Below are 16,409 nucleotides of genomic sequence, written 5' to 3' on the forward strand. Positions count from 1 at the left end.
CACTTACCCTGAAATCGCCATTATAACTCCGCCATATTTGTTACATTTATCTATTACAATATTCTACTGATTATTTCCCTTTAGGTTTTAACAGTGAAGCTGAATACCAGAGGTACTGGTAAAATTATACATAATTACAGCAAGATATTATTATTTTTAAATAATGTACCATTATTGGCTATTTCTCCAAAATTATTATTTTTTGTTTGTTTTGTAGTCTTAGGTTAAAATGGATTTTTAACTATTTTTCTGCTATACATCTTCCTGCAAGGTAGCGCCAACAAGTATCTGTCATGCAGTAGGTGGAATGGGATTGTGTGCAACCCACGGGTACAGGAGGCATGCGATAAAAGGTTATTGCGTTGTGTGATATGTTGTGTGATATGTAGAGTGTGTTCTCCAAGGCAAATCCACTTCAGTGCAATATTAAATATATTACATGCGTAATCATTAAAATGTGTGTAGCTAGGATAGAGGGTTGCTCCACCAGTGATAGCACAATGGACAGCAAGGTGTATACATTACCATTCAAAAGTTTAGGGTCACTTAGAAATGTCCTTGTTTTTAAAGAAACGCAAATCTTGTCCATTAAAATAACATGAAATGTTTCAGAAATCCAGCTCAGACGTTGTTAATGTTGTAAATGACTATTGTAGCTGATTTGTAATATATATATATATATATATATATATATATATATATATATATGGGACTTTTGTAATTAATTCATCCATAAAATATAAATTTTCCATATGTCTTCCCTGGTTAAAGGGTGCATCTGCTCACTGTAGTGTGTCTGCGTTTGCGCATGTCTGTCTTTTTTGTGAACATTCTCAGAATTTCCCAGTGTTCACAAATGGACTAATTTTGACGCATTTATGTTTTTCTCCTTGCAGCTATTATCCCAACAATTCCTAGGTCAAGAACATTCTCCAATCTCGTGTTCATTGCATAGGAATTTACCTTCACAAACATTAAAGCCTATTCATGTCTTCACATCACGTAGATTGTCATGGTAACCAGCAAAATGAGGCAGGGGGCATAATCGCTAAGAGATAAAAAAAACCGGGATGAGCTAAGCCTGAAGCAATTACCATAGCATGACTGGCATCATTTCTCAGACCTAAGCATAATTAGTTTAGAAAAATAGATACAAATGAAAATATTGTGAACTACTTCATTTCTATGCTACATTACCAGCCAAGTAGACTTGTGTTAAAGAGACACTCCAGCCATCATATGAACTAGAATCATACAATAGCTGTGTGGTCCATTTGAATGCGTGTTTGTGGCGTCCCCCCTTGGAAAAGCTTGGGGCGATTCTGCAGAACCCCCTTATATGCATTTGTCTCTTTCACGCCCCCCAAGATACTTTCCATGCAGGGGATGTGTTTGGCCCCATACATCTCTTTGCACATAATAGACAGCTAACGCTCTGGCTTGGTAATCGCTGTGGTTAGGGGGTCTAACAACTCAACAAGACCCCTGTCTGCATGTGTGGGAAGCTCTCCCATTTATTTCCATTGCAGAACTTTCCTGCCACTGAAAACGTTTTTGAAATATTAGAACCAGATTAGTCCCAATGAGCCCCCCATCATTATTAACACGTTTTCTGGTGGCATTTGAAGGTCAGTCCTTCTTGCATTAGAAAGTGGCCAACGTTGGCCCTTTATAATGCATAGTGAAGTCAAGGAAAGCAAATGTTTCATCTGACCTTATAAGTTATGGTTTAGTAACTAAGCCCTCATGTCACTAAAAGCGAGGGGTTTGGAGATTTTAGCTTGGGTTGCCGCTCTCAGGTCAATGACAACAGATGAACAACATGATATATACCCAACTATTCCCAATACAAGTAAATTAGAACAAATGCAGATGGGCTGTTACAAAAGGTAACAAAACAAAAAAATATTTAATACGCAGAAAGTGGATTTATCCAACAACCAGTAGAACATTCCTGCTGATTGAACATCCCATTGGTTGCTTTGGTGATAAGACCTTTTTTTTTTTAAAAAAAAAACTGTACCAGAAAAACAAAAAAACAGAATAGCAATATGTGTAAAGAGATCCAGGGAGAAATGCTAATACACCCAGAAGACATTTTTTGGCTAGCGCTGCCCTAAGCCTTACCCTGGGCAGCTTACCCCTGCCACTTACCTCCGCAGCCACCATCTACCACACTGAGCCCTGGATATGACATCATATCCATGCCTGGGAACTCTCCGAGTTTGGCGCAGAGAACTCCGGGAGCAGCGTTGCTTCTCCCGGTCAACACACAAATACTCTGGGTCGCGGGGTCCAGACACACCCCACTCCCCACCTATTTTCCTATAAATGGGGGTGTTTCCTGCAATTTCAGCGAGAACACCCCTGACATCAGTGGGCAGTCCTGGCCGTTTCCTTCAAGGGTAGGCTCCAGGTAGCTGAAGCTCAAAAGTTCCCATAGCCCAGTGGTGTGCAGCGCAGAGGAAGGTCCCCATAGAGGCTGTGCCGGTTAGGCACTGTGCTCCATAGTGTATTTGGGCCGGTTACAAGGAAGATCTCCCCTGTAACCGGCCCATTGATCACCCAAGAGCATAACCTACCCCGGTTTGGCAGCAGGGTGACTACTGCTGCCCTGGAGTTACCACTCTAAGCCAGGCCAGGATACATCACTGATGGTAAACACAATCTTTTCACACAATCAGGGAAGTGTAAACCTTAAAAGTATATTTAAAAAAGTAGGTGTTCTTTCTCGTAAGAAAATCATACAAACTATAATACTATAATACAATATTTTTTAAAAAAACTCACGTTTGTCTTTTTCCACCCCACCATAATATTATTTATACAGTATCCCTCCTTGTTCAATCATTCATACTACCGTATTATCGGAAACACCCTATTCTCTATATTAGGACTAACAATAATAGTTAAGTGAACAATAAGTTTGGGTCGCGTAAAAAGGTTGAAAATATATATTTTTTTAAATATTCAAGAGGTAATTTTGATTATAATGTTAAATTCATTTTTAAAAACAAATAATTTTTTCGGAATATTTTAGAATATAAAGGACTTCTTCTGAGATGTAGTAGAGTTTAAAAATATTGTAAAATAGGTTTTTGTGCTATTTTGTTTCATTTGCATATAATATGATGGCATTCTTTGGGCATGTATTTTATCATTCTAAAATATTCAGCATTCATGAAGGGCAATGGAATTCGTGAGTTTGTTCCACACGTTCCCATTTAATTTTAATGGCCCCTGAGTGTATTGTGCTAAATAATATATGAAATTACAAAAATGGGGTAGTTTCTTGAAATGGTCTTCCGGCTCAAGAAAAACACAGTAGGGTGTAAGTTTAGCACAACAGGAGAAAATACATGCTTAATGGCCCAATTACATCGTATTTGCCACCATAATCTGCGACTCTATGTTATTTTTTTTAACCTAATGTTGAACGACAGCGTAACACTTACTGGGTCTTGAATGCAATGAAAGCGCCAGACAATTTAATTACATCGTGACTCATACCTAACAACTGCTGCACATCCTTCCAAGGAAGACGGCCGTAATATTATTTTTTTCTGTTAGGAATAAAATAATTTAGATTTATCAAACAATGGGACATTTTCCCAGTTGAAGAATTATCTCCAAACCAGAAATTCATTTTTTTTTTTAGTACTTTTTTTTTTAATTCTTCTTTTTGGAAAAAGTGTTCCTCTTTGATCAATGCTATCGTAAAACACTGGAAGAAACTTTAATAGATTAGCCTTTTCCCCCCATCAACAGTATATAAATACCATGTCAATTAACCATTCATTTGTGACTAAAGGCAATTCAGGGGTTAATTGATGCAACAATTGCCAGGCTGGGCTGACAGTAATTGTGGCCACTTTTACCTACTGACCATAAGGACCAACAAAGTCTTCATCTGCCACCTAAACTGAACGTATGTCACCATACACTAATAAAAACTTCAATTAGTGATAAATATCGACGAATTAATGATAAATATCAGTTTTCCCCTTTTAATATATAACCCACTTTGTTTCAAAAATGGACCATACAAAATCACAGAATGCAACTTACAAACACAAATGAATTATGCAAGGTTCACAATGTGCATCGACAATGTTAGATAAACCCCACATTTGATGTTCTAACATATAACGTCACCTACTGATTTAAGAAAAAGTATAATATTCACCAATTTCTATCCCAGCGTTTGGCCCCTATTATCTTAATGGGATTTATGGCAAGAATGATATATGTTGGGAATATTTAAAGCCTGTGGATTTTTTTTTGCTTTTTATCTAGATTTGCATTTAACCCCTTCACGACAAAGCCTGTACATCTACAGGCTCACAATGCATTGTCATTAATGGGTTTGAGGACAACCCGTTGTCCTTAAGGGGTTAAAGAATAAAAAAAACAAAAAACAAGGCTGCTTGTGCATAGTGACTGAATAACCGGAATCACATCATATATTAAGGTTACCCTAAGACCATAACTGGTGGGTCACAGTATATTCTTGACTGCAATGGACCATTAACTGTATTAGTATGATTAACTATTTGTATACAGAACAGTATCCATACATCACTCCAAATGCATCACCGTAAAATCTATTTACGCTCCGACTCCTTAATAAAGACTACAGCCATGCATCTAAAGTCAACATAATTAATATATGTGTATATGGCAAGAACAGTCGATCTCAGACATTCAAGGTATTGTGGACAACAACTCCTATGTTTCTAAGCCAGCTGAAAGGTTGTAGTCTACAGCAACTTGAATGGCAACAGCTGTATATCCCTGATGTACGGTTTCAATAATATATAAACAGAAGAACATGTATATAACACAGACATTACCTTGCACATCAAGGCACTTACAGATATGAATATTTGGTTGATAAGAAAAAAGAAATATAACAAAATTAACCCTTTTTTTTCCAGGTGAAGATGAGAATCTGTAGCAGCAAACGGGTATAAAATGCCATAGGAGGCACTGATGTAAACAAAAAAATATACATTGTGCAAAAATTGCAGATGTTCATACAATGAGGTGAGAAAATGAACTGATCATATCATCCTTCTCGATAGCATGGCTTTTTTTTTTAACCAACAGGTGTCTTCTTAAAGTGCTTTATATTGTTGTTCATTTTTTTGGGGGGGGTGTAAAATCAACAGACGTACTCAAGCAGTTGGGTTTTCAGAGCCGGGGCCAAACCAATGTCACGAAAAGGGAAAGGTTGCCGTGTTTTTGTGGCTTTCAGAAGTCCTTCCTACAAGGTTGTTGTTATGGTAGGGTTTCCATGAGACAAAGGCAATGGGCACTGTTGCAAAAATCTATCCGTAGATGTTAATGCCACTTAAATGATGTGCTTAGCGTCTGTGATTCGGGTCAAATGGCATGTGTTTGAACACTGTTGATATGGCATTCCTTGGGAAACACTGATCCACGCATAGTGACTGTGTCCTCATCAAGAGGGGACCTGCCAGGGTTTATCCCGGAACATAGTTCATGGTTCTACTTTCATTGATAAAGTTGTACTGAACCAGGCCAGCTTTGGACTTCCTATTGGAATAACTGAGTTATTAGGGAGATGCGATCTGTAACACTCCAGCTGCTCTGGAATACAATCCTTGAGAAGTTCTGCCAGCTAGAATTCTGAAACAGTTGTACCGGTGTCATTTAAACATGGACATTCAAACAAGGTTAGTAACTAGCTGTGGTGCATTACGACCCGCAGCATGGATAACCAAGTACAAATGCAGAAATGCCAGGGCTCATCTAGCCTTGGCGGATTCTAAATATTTAATTCCATACACAATTACAACTTTTTTCCCAGAATTCTGCCTGGCTAAGTATGATGAGAGCTATAATTCACAGCAGCTAAAATGCCTCTCCTATTCTAATGTAATCCTCAAACAGAATAAATTGCCAGGGAAACAAGTTAGTTTTCATGGTAATTGACTACATCCATTAAACATGATGTCATCTGTTTAAAAGCTCTACAAAGGTGACCTTCCTGCAAAACATCACGGTATAATAATGCCACCAGGCTTGTTTGCCCATAATACTGATTTTTTATTTCTATCCAAAAAGCTCATACTTCTGTTAGCTTCTTTTGCTCTGGATAATGTTGGTTTGCTGTGTACTGGTGGTGAAATTTGGCATCGTCTAATTCTTCTGAATCCATGTAATTTGACTTGTTAAAAGACTGTTTGCTTTCACACCTTTTCAACTCACCAAAGGTACTGGGCTGCTGGCCACATGTGACATGTGTGTATTGTGATTGCTCTTCATGGTCCGTTTCCCTGTGATAGAAATAGTTAAAATTGGAAACGATGACAGGCACTGGAAGGGCAATTGTCAACACACCTGCTATGGCACACAGAGAACCTACTATTTTACCACCTATAGTCAGGGGGTACATGTCCCCATAGCCAACTGTGGTCATAGACACCACAGCCCACCAGAATGCATCTGGAATACTGGTGAATAATGAGTCAGGGTCATCTGTTTCTGCAAAGTAGACTGCACTAGAAAATAAAATTACACCAATAAAGAGGAAGAAAATAAGAAGTCCCAACTCTCTCATACTGGCCTGTAGAGTTTTCCCTAAAATCTGGAGTCCTTTGGAGTGTCTAGAGAGCTTGAAAATCCTGAAGACTCGTACCAAGCGGATAACCCTCAGGATAGCCAAGGACATTGCCTGCTGCCCATTGCTGCCCTGTTGCTCGGCCAACTCTGTGCCCAAGGTGATAAAGTAAGGGATGATGGCCACAATGTCTATGACATTCATCATGTTCTTGAAGAAAGCTGGCTTGCTGGGGCAGGCAAAGAACCTCACCAGCAGCTCGAAGGAGAACCAAATAATGCATAGGGTCTCGATAAGAAAGAAAGGGTCAGTGAAAGGACTGTCCTTGAAACTGCGGGTCCCATTAATCAAAATGCGTTCTCCCGACAACCTGACTTCTTCTCTGAACTCAGGCAAAGTCTCTAGGCAGAAGATGACTATGGAGATCAGGATGATGAGGACAGAGACAATGGCAATGCCCCTGGCAGGTCCAGAGCTCTCAGGGTACTCAAAAAGTAACCATACCTGTCTTTGGAAGTCATTGTCAGGCAAAGGTCGCTCTTCTTCCTTGATGAAACCTTCATCATCCCGAAATATCTCTATCACATCTTCGCCAAGCTCATAGAACTTGATCTCCTCCAAGAAAATATCTACTGGGACATTGACTGGTCTCCTGAGTCTTCCTCCAGACTGGTAGTAATATAAGATGGCATCAAAACAAGGGCGGTTGCGATCAAAGAAGTACTCATTCCTTAGGGGGTCAAAAAAGCGCATCCTTTTTCTGGGGTCCCCCAACAAGGTTTGGGGGAACTGAGCCAAGGTCCTCAGTTGCGTTTCAAAGCGAAGCCCAGAGATGTTGATCACCACCCTTTCGCAACAGTCCTGGGTGGCTCTCTCTGGGTCATAGCCCTCCTGCCCCAGGGCACTCAGGGACACCAGGGTTTCATCCACGTTCTCCCCTGACACCACAGTCATCTCTTCTGTTTCAGGATGCCCCCTCCTTGTCTCTCCTCCTGCTGGTGTTTCAGCAACACACCAGAACTCTCCAGCTTAGCTTCAGGATGGCTGGACAGATCCAAGGCAGCCTCACCCCAGCAACCATGAGATGCCACAATGTTTCTGAAACTGTCCTCCTATTCTTCTAAGCTATACATGTGCTGGCTCTGTGCTTAACTGTGTTTCTGCTGGGCTGCATGACTGAGCAACATCTCCATCTCCTTAAACTACAATGATAGATCCATCAGCCCTCTGTCTGCTGTCTCTGGCAGGCAGTTCTGTGCTTCTTGCAGTTACCCCTTTGCAGCCATACCCTTGCCTGTGATCTTCCCTGGCTTCCAAGTGTCAGTATCCTCCACAATCTGTTGATTGTCAAAGTCTGAGGATTCCTCCCCTCCCTTCCTTGTGTGGCTTCTTGTGCTGCTCCACTGGACTGCCACCGGGATCTGAGCAGCTTCTGTCTCTCGCCCTCCCCAGGAGCTATCTGACGTCCAGACGCCAAATAACAGGGGGTGTGTCGCTCCAGAGGCAGCCACCTCTCATTCAGTTCACTGCCACCCCTCTCCCCTTCCCTTCCTCTCCTTCTCCCCAGCTCTCAAACCACTGGAGCAGTAAATGAGAGCATGTTGCTTTTGGAGACATACAGCAGATGTCTTTGGGAATCTGGAGACCTTCCTGACTTGTCATGCCTGCTTCTTATTCAGCGAGACAGTAAGTGGCAGCAGGGCAGTGAGAATGGAATGAATTGGTTTCTAAACCAGAGGCAGAGAATCTCTGATGTTCTAAATGCTTCTCAAGACTATGACTCCCAAGATGCTGAGTCAAACTCTTTGCTGGTTGATCCCATACTTCCCAGTAAACTGATCTAGTAAGGTGCATGCAGAATGAGTTAATTGGGTGTGTACATTTTCTGCCAACATCTGCCAAGAATGATGGGAGTAGCAGTCCAAAGAAGGTGTAGTGTCTAGTGAGGGGACAAAGCTGTAGCTTCTTTAGCAGGAAATGTACATTTTGTTGCTTTGCATGCTCATCAAATACAAAACTACCAAGCTTCACTATATTTGCTCTATCTTTTCTCTTCCCTTTCTATGTCTCTCTATACCTCTGTATCTTAGTCAATGCTTGCCCATCCCATGCATGTCCTTCACTGTATTAGCTTCTACCACTTCTGCTTGGAGGCAGTTCCACTTACCTACCACACGCTCAGTAAAGAACAAAATATGACTGAGCTGTGCTCCTCCCCAAGATGTTCTGCAAGAATTTAAGGCATGATTTTCTTTAACCTCGACAAAAAATGTTAATCTCCAAGCTGCTGTGTTAGTATGATTTATGTTTCCTACCAGCGTTAATAGAGAAAAATAAGAAAACATTATCTTATTTCAAGGAAACAAGAAAAACCTGACAATCCTTTGCACAACACATTTTAGGACAACAAGATAAATGGCCATTTAGAGTCCTTTGAGAGCTTTTTGTACCTTGACACGGAAAAATCTGAAATATCTTTTGCGGAGAAGCTTCATGAAGGTCGCAGAGCTATGATTACAGTGTGTATATAGAACATAAACAACAATTGTATAGCCATAGTATAGATCAAAATCAGTGTGGGTTAAAGTGGGTTGATACCAACTTACTGCAAATTAACCGCTACAGTGAATACATTGCTTCCTTGTTAAAGTACAGCACAGTGAGTGTTTGATCTATACAATTTCTTCTAATTCTGGCAGCACAATGTATTGTCTATTTTTCTTTATAATCTACATACACAGAGTAAACACCATTTAAGTGACAGGATACCAGTGACTCATTCAAATTCCTGTGAGTGTAGCGGGTTAAAGCTCGGATACATTAGAAGTTAGAGTTGTGCATTTGGATTTGTGCAAATTTTAATTTTAACAGAGTTTGCCAATATGGGCAATTCATACGAATGTCTGAAAACAAAGGGGGACCCAAACAAAACAAACGAAAACTCAGCAGAATTTTTGTTTACATTTCATTGTTTGTTCCACTCTCACGCACACTCACTCACTTTCTCACTCTCTCTATCAGTGTTTCCCTATCTTCTCCTCTAACTGCGTATGTGTCTTTGCCCCTTTTTTCGCAGTTCCACTTTTTCCCTTGCATCTTCCTTTTGCTCTTTCTTCGTCCTCTTCTCCCAGTGTCTACTTTCTTCGTCAGCTTTACCATGAACCAGGCCTCCCGGAGCACTTCAGGAAAAGGGCGGAGCCTCTGGGCACAACATCTCCCCTGGATGGAGAAACAGGGGAGATGCTGTCCCTGTAGCTTCGCACTTTTGGGGGAGTACTCAAAGAGGCCAGAAAAATAAAGACAGATTCGTGGAGAAAGAGAGGTGCAGATATGCTTCTCTTTCTCCGTGAATCTGTTTTCATTATTCTGGCCTCTCCCAGCGCTTCCACAAAAGGGCGGGACCACAGCAGACAATCACTGCCCCGTTCCTCCAATCAGGGAGAGGGTGTGCACACTATGTTTTTATGCTCAGGTGAGTTTGTTCTCACTGCACATTCCCTGTAGCATCAAATCGGTTAAATTAACACGGTAACCGCTCTTAAAGGCTTTAATAGGTTAGTGTGTTGCTGTGTTGAAGCTCAAAGGGTTAAAATGAAACATAGGAGACTCTCGTCAATTTAGTGCAATTAAGAAGCAGTTGCACTGAAAATGATCTGTTCTCTTCGCAAATAAATATATATTTTTAGTATGTCTCCCAGACATCCCCGCTCCCCATAACAGATGCTTCATACAAATGGCACCGCAGTTTGACATGCTGTTTCCGCTCTAATTTTAGTACAGCTATTTGGAAAGAAACCCTCGTCTTTTAATTTCGAGTCAAAACAGATTCTCTTTCTTTTTTTTTAGATACTTAGTGTTTTTAGTGCTGGAGATGAAAATATTTTTTTTTTCATCTGATTACTGTTAGTTGCTGGGAAATAAGTATTGATAGAGTTCATCATTGTGAGGGATTCGGCAGTCAATTGGTTAATGAAATGTCACAATGTTACAACCCCAAAGACGGGAAAGTCATCAGTATGTGTGCGGGACAGATGGCCTAATGTTTAAAGGCGGTGGTACGGTTTGGGATGTGGTACTCCATTCCAGCTTTTTTCCATGGTGTTCTCAGCCAATTAGAACATCGTAATTCGGAGAAGCATATAGTTTGTTCTTTGGCAAGGGAAAGGGAAACAGATTTAGGGGCCACATCGTTCACAAGCTATTGATTTAGTTATACATGTTAAAGACATCAATATACAATGTTGTTTCTAACACTTCATAAGGAGTTAACTTCATGAGACTTATGCTTTACTCTCGTAGAGCCATTTCTTCTCTATTGGATCAATATTTTAAGATTAAAATCATTCTAAATCAATATACAATATGTTGTCGCTTTAAACGTCAGACATTTTCATCTACAATTTAGAAGCAGGCCCAGACTAGCCATCTGGCACACTGGGCAGATGCCAAGTGGGCCACTGGCCATCATTTTTCCGTAGGCCGCACACCACGTTTTGATGTTTGCGTAGCGTGCACCCTCCTATATCCAGGGCTGCCTCGTCATCCCCGGCTAGATGTCATATGAAGAGCGAAGGGGTATTTGTGCTGAAAGATCTAAGTGTCTTCTGTCAACTCTGCAATATGACACATGGTCCTTTCCGATCCAGAAGATTTCAGGTAAGTCCATCTCAAGCCATTCACATGGCACCCTCTGTACCCAACAAATTGTTCTACTAAAATGGAGTAACGCGACAATATACAAATCATAACAGCCTTTGTGTGTAATTTGTACCATGGAAGCTTCGGTGATCTGACTCATTTCCTACAAACTGCTTAAAGAAATGCAGAGAGATTTCAGGAAGTATACATCGATCCCTGAAATAATAGCACCAACTGCACGTATGACATTATGACCCTCAACTTAAAATATTGTTGTCTGTAAGTCAACTCTTAACAGGATAAAAGGACATTTCATACAGAAGATTAAAGAGTATTGAATGGTGAACCATATGGTCACTTGAGTGAACTTTACCCTTTGACTTGACCCAGCAACGATCTCCCATGGAGCAAAATATGCAGATGCCAGAAAACATTATATTATGCAGAAACAAAAACTATTAAAAAAGGCATTATATTTTAATAAAACTTATTTTTAATCTGATACTAAAATCTGTGTGTTTGTGTTTTGGGGGTGTTTAGCTGCAACAAGCACTTCACATTCATGCACAAGCATCGGGTCATCCATGCTAATGTCATACACGCCAGTCTAACGTGCCGCCATGCTGGAATGGGTCGAGCAGCACTCTGCAAAGCGTGGGGGGGGGGGTTAAATATGTTAAATTAAATACAATTTCAAAAAAATAACTTCTTAAAAAACAGTTCCTACTAACACCCTGAAATTAAAAACACACCAAATAGCTTTTAGGGTTCGTTGCAAAGATCACAAAAAAACCTGTTTGAGTTATTACAGGCCAATGAGATGTAACTTAATCATGAAACACTTTTTCTTTCCTTCCATCTGTTCCTGCAGCTGAAGGAGTCAAATATTAGGTTATCTTTTATCCCTGATGAAATTAAATTATCTTGTGCTCTACTGGCAGTGATGTATTTACCATTGGGGCTGCCCTAAGTCCATCCAATGGCAGAGCCCCCAGTCACCTCCCTCTCCATGGTCAGAGCCTCAGTAACATGAAAAGAAGCACCAGGATATGATGTCATATCAAGTCTATGGGGCCTGAGCTTCTATAGCGTAATTAGGCCAGTTTGTGAGATCAAATGTCCCGCTTGTAACCGGCTCATTATGCAGCTGGACACTGGGGGGTTTAATCCACCGGTTCTTGGACATCACTGTTTACCGGTGGTAGATATAGATAAAATCAGGCATTCCGACTCTTGTTGACTTATGTTCTCATAATTCTTTGCATGGCACAGCATCACAGAAGATGACTTGGTCTGCAAGGAGGTCAAAGGGAAGCAGTTACATTTACTGTTACAATTTGTTGACCAAAGCGAAGACAGACGAGGTTATCATTTAGTTGTGGATGTATCTACATGGAATGTATATAGCTGGGAACTTCCCACGTCAGGTTACCCAGACCCTCTTTTGGCTTTGTGAGGGGTGGAGCTGGTGATCAATTAGGGCGGTGCTAGCCCAGATAACTAAGAATTTATTGTGAGTGGGAGGGGAATAGGGTGGGGAGTAGGCATGGCTAAGCACCGCTCCCACGCCCCAAGAAACAGAGTAGGGTCTTCAGATACCCAGGGATGCATCATCAAACAAGTCTTCAGGGACCCAGTTCCATTGTAGAACGAAAACTAAAAGGCATGCAAGTGAATCGTGTAGATGCTATCTTTGGCCCCAGCCCATGTCTGGTGTCCCAGAAATTCTCCTGCACCCACTAGCCATAGGCAGAGGGAATTTAAGTGAGGAGTGATTAAAAATGGCGCACTAATCAGCTGTAAAGTAAATAAAAACACAGTGACCCCGCATCGTGCACCACATGTGCTCTAGCGGCCTGGTGGACCAATCCAGAGAGCCGTGTAAGCACCAAAGAACCAACTTGGCCTTAAGGCCAAATGACCAAGGTCTCTTTCTCACAGGTACTCAATCTTAGCCAAAAGGCCTAAAAGCAAAATGGAGAGCTGCAAGTAGCCTATTCTTAGATGTTCCCAGATGCTATTATTATTAGTTACGGTTTTATATAGCACCATTATAGTCCACAACGCTGTACAATGGATAAACAGGACATAAAAAAGTATGATATATAACATAACTACTAGACTAACAGAAACAACAGATGAGGAGGAAACGAGCTGGAACACGCTTACAATCTAGAGGAGTGAATATATAACCTTGAAGTTATATCATTGATTTATTTGTTGCCTCATATTTGTATAATTAATTAGATTTATTAACAGAACGCGACTAGGTGCAGAACCCCAAATCAGCAGGTTAACAATGACTTATGTAAATGAGGCAAGGTGAGTAAAATATTGCCATGCGTTCAGTTTTATTAATGGGAACAATTAAACATTGCTGTATCAGGGTGAGTGGTGTATAATTAATTATAGGAAATTAAAATTCAAAGTGGTAGAACAAGAATTCCCAATATTTTTTATGTGGATATTTTACAGGCTGATAAAAAAAAAATCATACTTCATAGAGTAGCATAAAGATTTCAATATTTTGTTTAGATACAGTGGAAAAAATTAAATTGTGTTTGAACAAAGTAATGAAATAAGATAAGAAATAAGCCCTTTGTAGGTTGTACACCTAGTGGCGGAATGTGGAATTGCAATGCAAGTTGAGAATACCTTATATTAACCAAAATTATTAAGACAAATGTTTATTGCAATATGGTCCAAATACATAAATATAAAACATTCTTTAAACATTATATTAGTTGCAGAAAAAACTGGAACTGGGAAGGTTGATAAATAGATACAGCGAATGAAGGGCACATTGAACAGGAATGAACAGAACTTTATTTTAATGAGTATGAGGATACACAATACACAGGAGATATATCCTTCAAATCAGATTAACCTTGAAGAATAAGAACTTGCCTTAAGGGAGACACAGAGTCAACGATCAATAGGGACAGACGGCCTGTGGCACTCGAGCCGCTGTGACGGCTCAGCATCATAGCTATGGTAGTCCTGATAACCTGAAATGCCAAAGATTGTACGTGATTGTTAAATGTGAATGAAGAAGGACAATAACCTGAAGCACAAGGTATTTCTGAATCGTTGCCTGTTTTGTGAAATGGAATATATTAGCTTTGCAGTGCCGTGACATATTTATCACATTTCCAAATGGTAGATACCATGATAGAGTCCTAAATATTTCATAGATGATGAGGAACAGAAAACATATTCCTTACCAGGAGCTGTATACACCAGACAGGCAGCCAGGTGAAACATTTTCCTGCATTTGACCCAACGTTCCATCTTCTCTTGCTTGTTTGCAGTTTATTAGGTAACATGAAGTTCTATAGCCTCATGTGTTTTTACATAATTCTTGTCTCTGAGCTCCCGCAATGTACTTAATTCATTAGAGTGAACATCATCTTTTAGAAATGGGAGAAGTGAAAAAATAAGGGTTCCGGTTATTAGATGTATCATAAGGCTCTGCAAGTGAAGAAGAGCAGTAAGTTCCACCTCGGGTGTTTCTGTGCCAGCTGTTAGACCATCTGTAATATTTCACCAGATGTCCATCAACCCATTAAAATAAATATCCAAAGGAGAAAAATGAGGAAGACCCAATTTTGCCCCAGATATATAAATAATGTTGATTTTCAGCAGGGTCACGATCCATGAACTTACGTGGACTATATGTCAAGGATGTTGTTCTCCTCAACCCACCCTAGATGTTCTTTGGCACGATTCAGACTTTATTGGGGAAAAAGACCATAAGCATCATTAAGTGACGTCAAGACTGGGTGACCCGGTACTAAAAGTTGAAAAATGTTCCCATGGAAGCCACTATTGAAAACACATGGTTTTGCCGGCTTCTGTGGTATCTGCCTTGGGATCAAGTCAAGTGTACAAGCAGAAGGAGATTGACAGATTCTGTCTGCTTACGTCATGACTTTACAAGTGGAAACACAGTTTTTTTTCTTGGCCCTTCCAGAGGATGGAAAGTGCTACTCCCTCGCATTTTTTGGATATGAGTTAAAATTTTTGACTATCGTTACCCAATACCTTTTATTCCAGAAAATTACTGATTAGTTCCTACCCATGAGAGGTAGCAGTCAAAATGTTTATAAAATGAAATAACTATTCTCCAACAGTAGCCTCCAGGGTAACTTCTTTTCCCTTTTAAAAATAAAAAGAAGGACTTCCTTCCATAAAATGAGGGTAACTTGATACCTGTGTTTGTTGAGAGATTGAGACCCGGTATCCCTACACATGCTTAAACCTAAAGTCCTGAAGCCAATTAAGACTCCTCCAGATAACTTAGTCCATACTCATACTCATCTGACTTATTGGCATTTTATTCTATTTATGCAAATTTACATAAAGATAAGAGATGAGCAGGGCAGAAGATCCATCTCCCAATGGTTGCCCCCAGGGCTAGGGTTGACTAGGCAGCTGCGGCACTTTAAGGCCGTTTACTGCCAGAGTGGCGCTGTTGGTTGGCTACGTCTTATTCTTACCAATGCAGCCGCTCCAGAGCAAGATCAGGCGCTGTAGTGTGTGGCCACTGGCTGGATACCCCTGACCACACGCTGTAACGTGCGTCCGTGTGTATCCAGACACATTACAGCACCTGATCTGCCTCCGGAGTGGCAGGCATTTGCCCAGTGTGCCGGTGCAACCACAGTAGGCATGGCTGCTCCTATTTAAACCCCTTAATGACAAAGCCCGTACATGTAAGGGCTCAGAATGCATTGTTTTCAATGGGTTTAGGGGCCGCCCATTGTCCTTAAGGGGTTAATACATGGGTATACCATGTTATTGTAACTATGTTTATGGAGAATACTGTGTCGCATGCCCCATCTTTAGAAATCCCGGTGTCATTCCTATAACAGTACTAAACATAGAAGCACATCATCCTCTCCCTAATCCTGGATTATCAGTAACTCTAGAGCAGGCATTCGGAGCCTGATAGGTGTTGCTGTCCACAACAGCTAGCGCCTACCTGCCCTTGACAGATTCTCCCTATATAATATATAGCATTGACTTGGGTGCATTATGGTGTGATAGCGTTTAGAGAAAAATTCTGGTAAATAATAGCCGCTCGTCAAAGATGACAGCAGAAAGGTACATTGTTGCACTCAATGCATGACATCACATGCTATTTCTAGACACAAAGACACATCTCGGGGAGTTTATCGGAAAA

At 40.6% G+C, this 16,409-nt stretch overlaps 1 protein-coding gene across 1 annotated transcript; it reads right to left on the reverse strand.

The window, feature by feature from the left end:
* Positions 1–5,172: 5,172 nt before the first annotated feature.
* Positions 5,173–7,982, reverse strand: LOC128492204 (potassium voltage-gated channel subfamily A member 2-like). Its single transcript, XM_053464672.1, has one exon. The coding sequence runs from the start codon at positions 7,538–7,540 to the stop codon at positions 6,092–6,094; it is 1,449 nt and encodes a 482-aa protein (XP_053320647.1). The 5' UTR covers positions 7,541–7,982; the 3' UTR covers positions 5,173–6,091.
* Between the last annotated feature and the right edge of the window lie 8,427 nt (positions 7,983–16,409).

Source organism: Spea bombifrons, chromosome 4 (assembly GCF_027358695.1).
Source record: "Spea bombifrons isolate aSpeBom1 chromosome 4, aSpeBom1.2.pri, whole genome shotgun sequence".
Classification (NCBI taxonomy): Eukaryota; Metazoa; Chordata; class Amphibia; order Anura; family Pelobatidae; genus Spea; species Spea bombifrons.

What these genes read in the sequence shown, in the direction of transcription:
- LOC128492204 (XM_053464672.1), bottom strand. Translation starts at nt 7,540, where the DNA reads ATGACTGTGGTGTCAGGGGAGAACGTGGATGAAACCCTGGTGTCCCTG.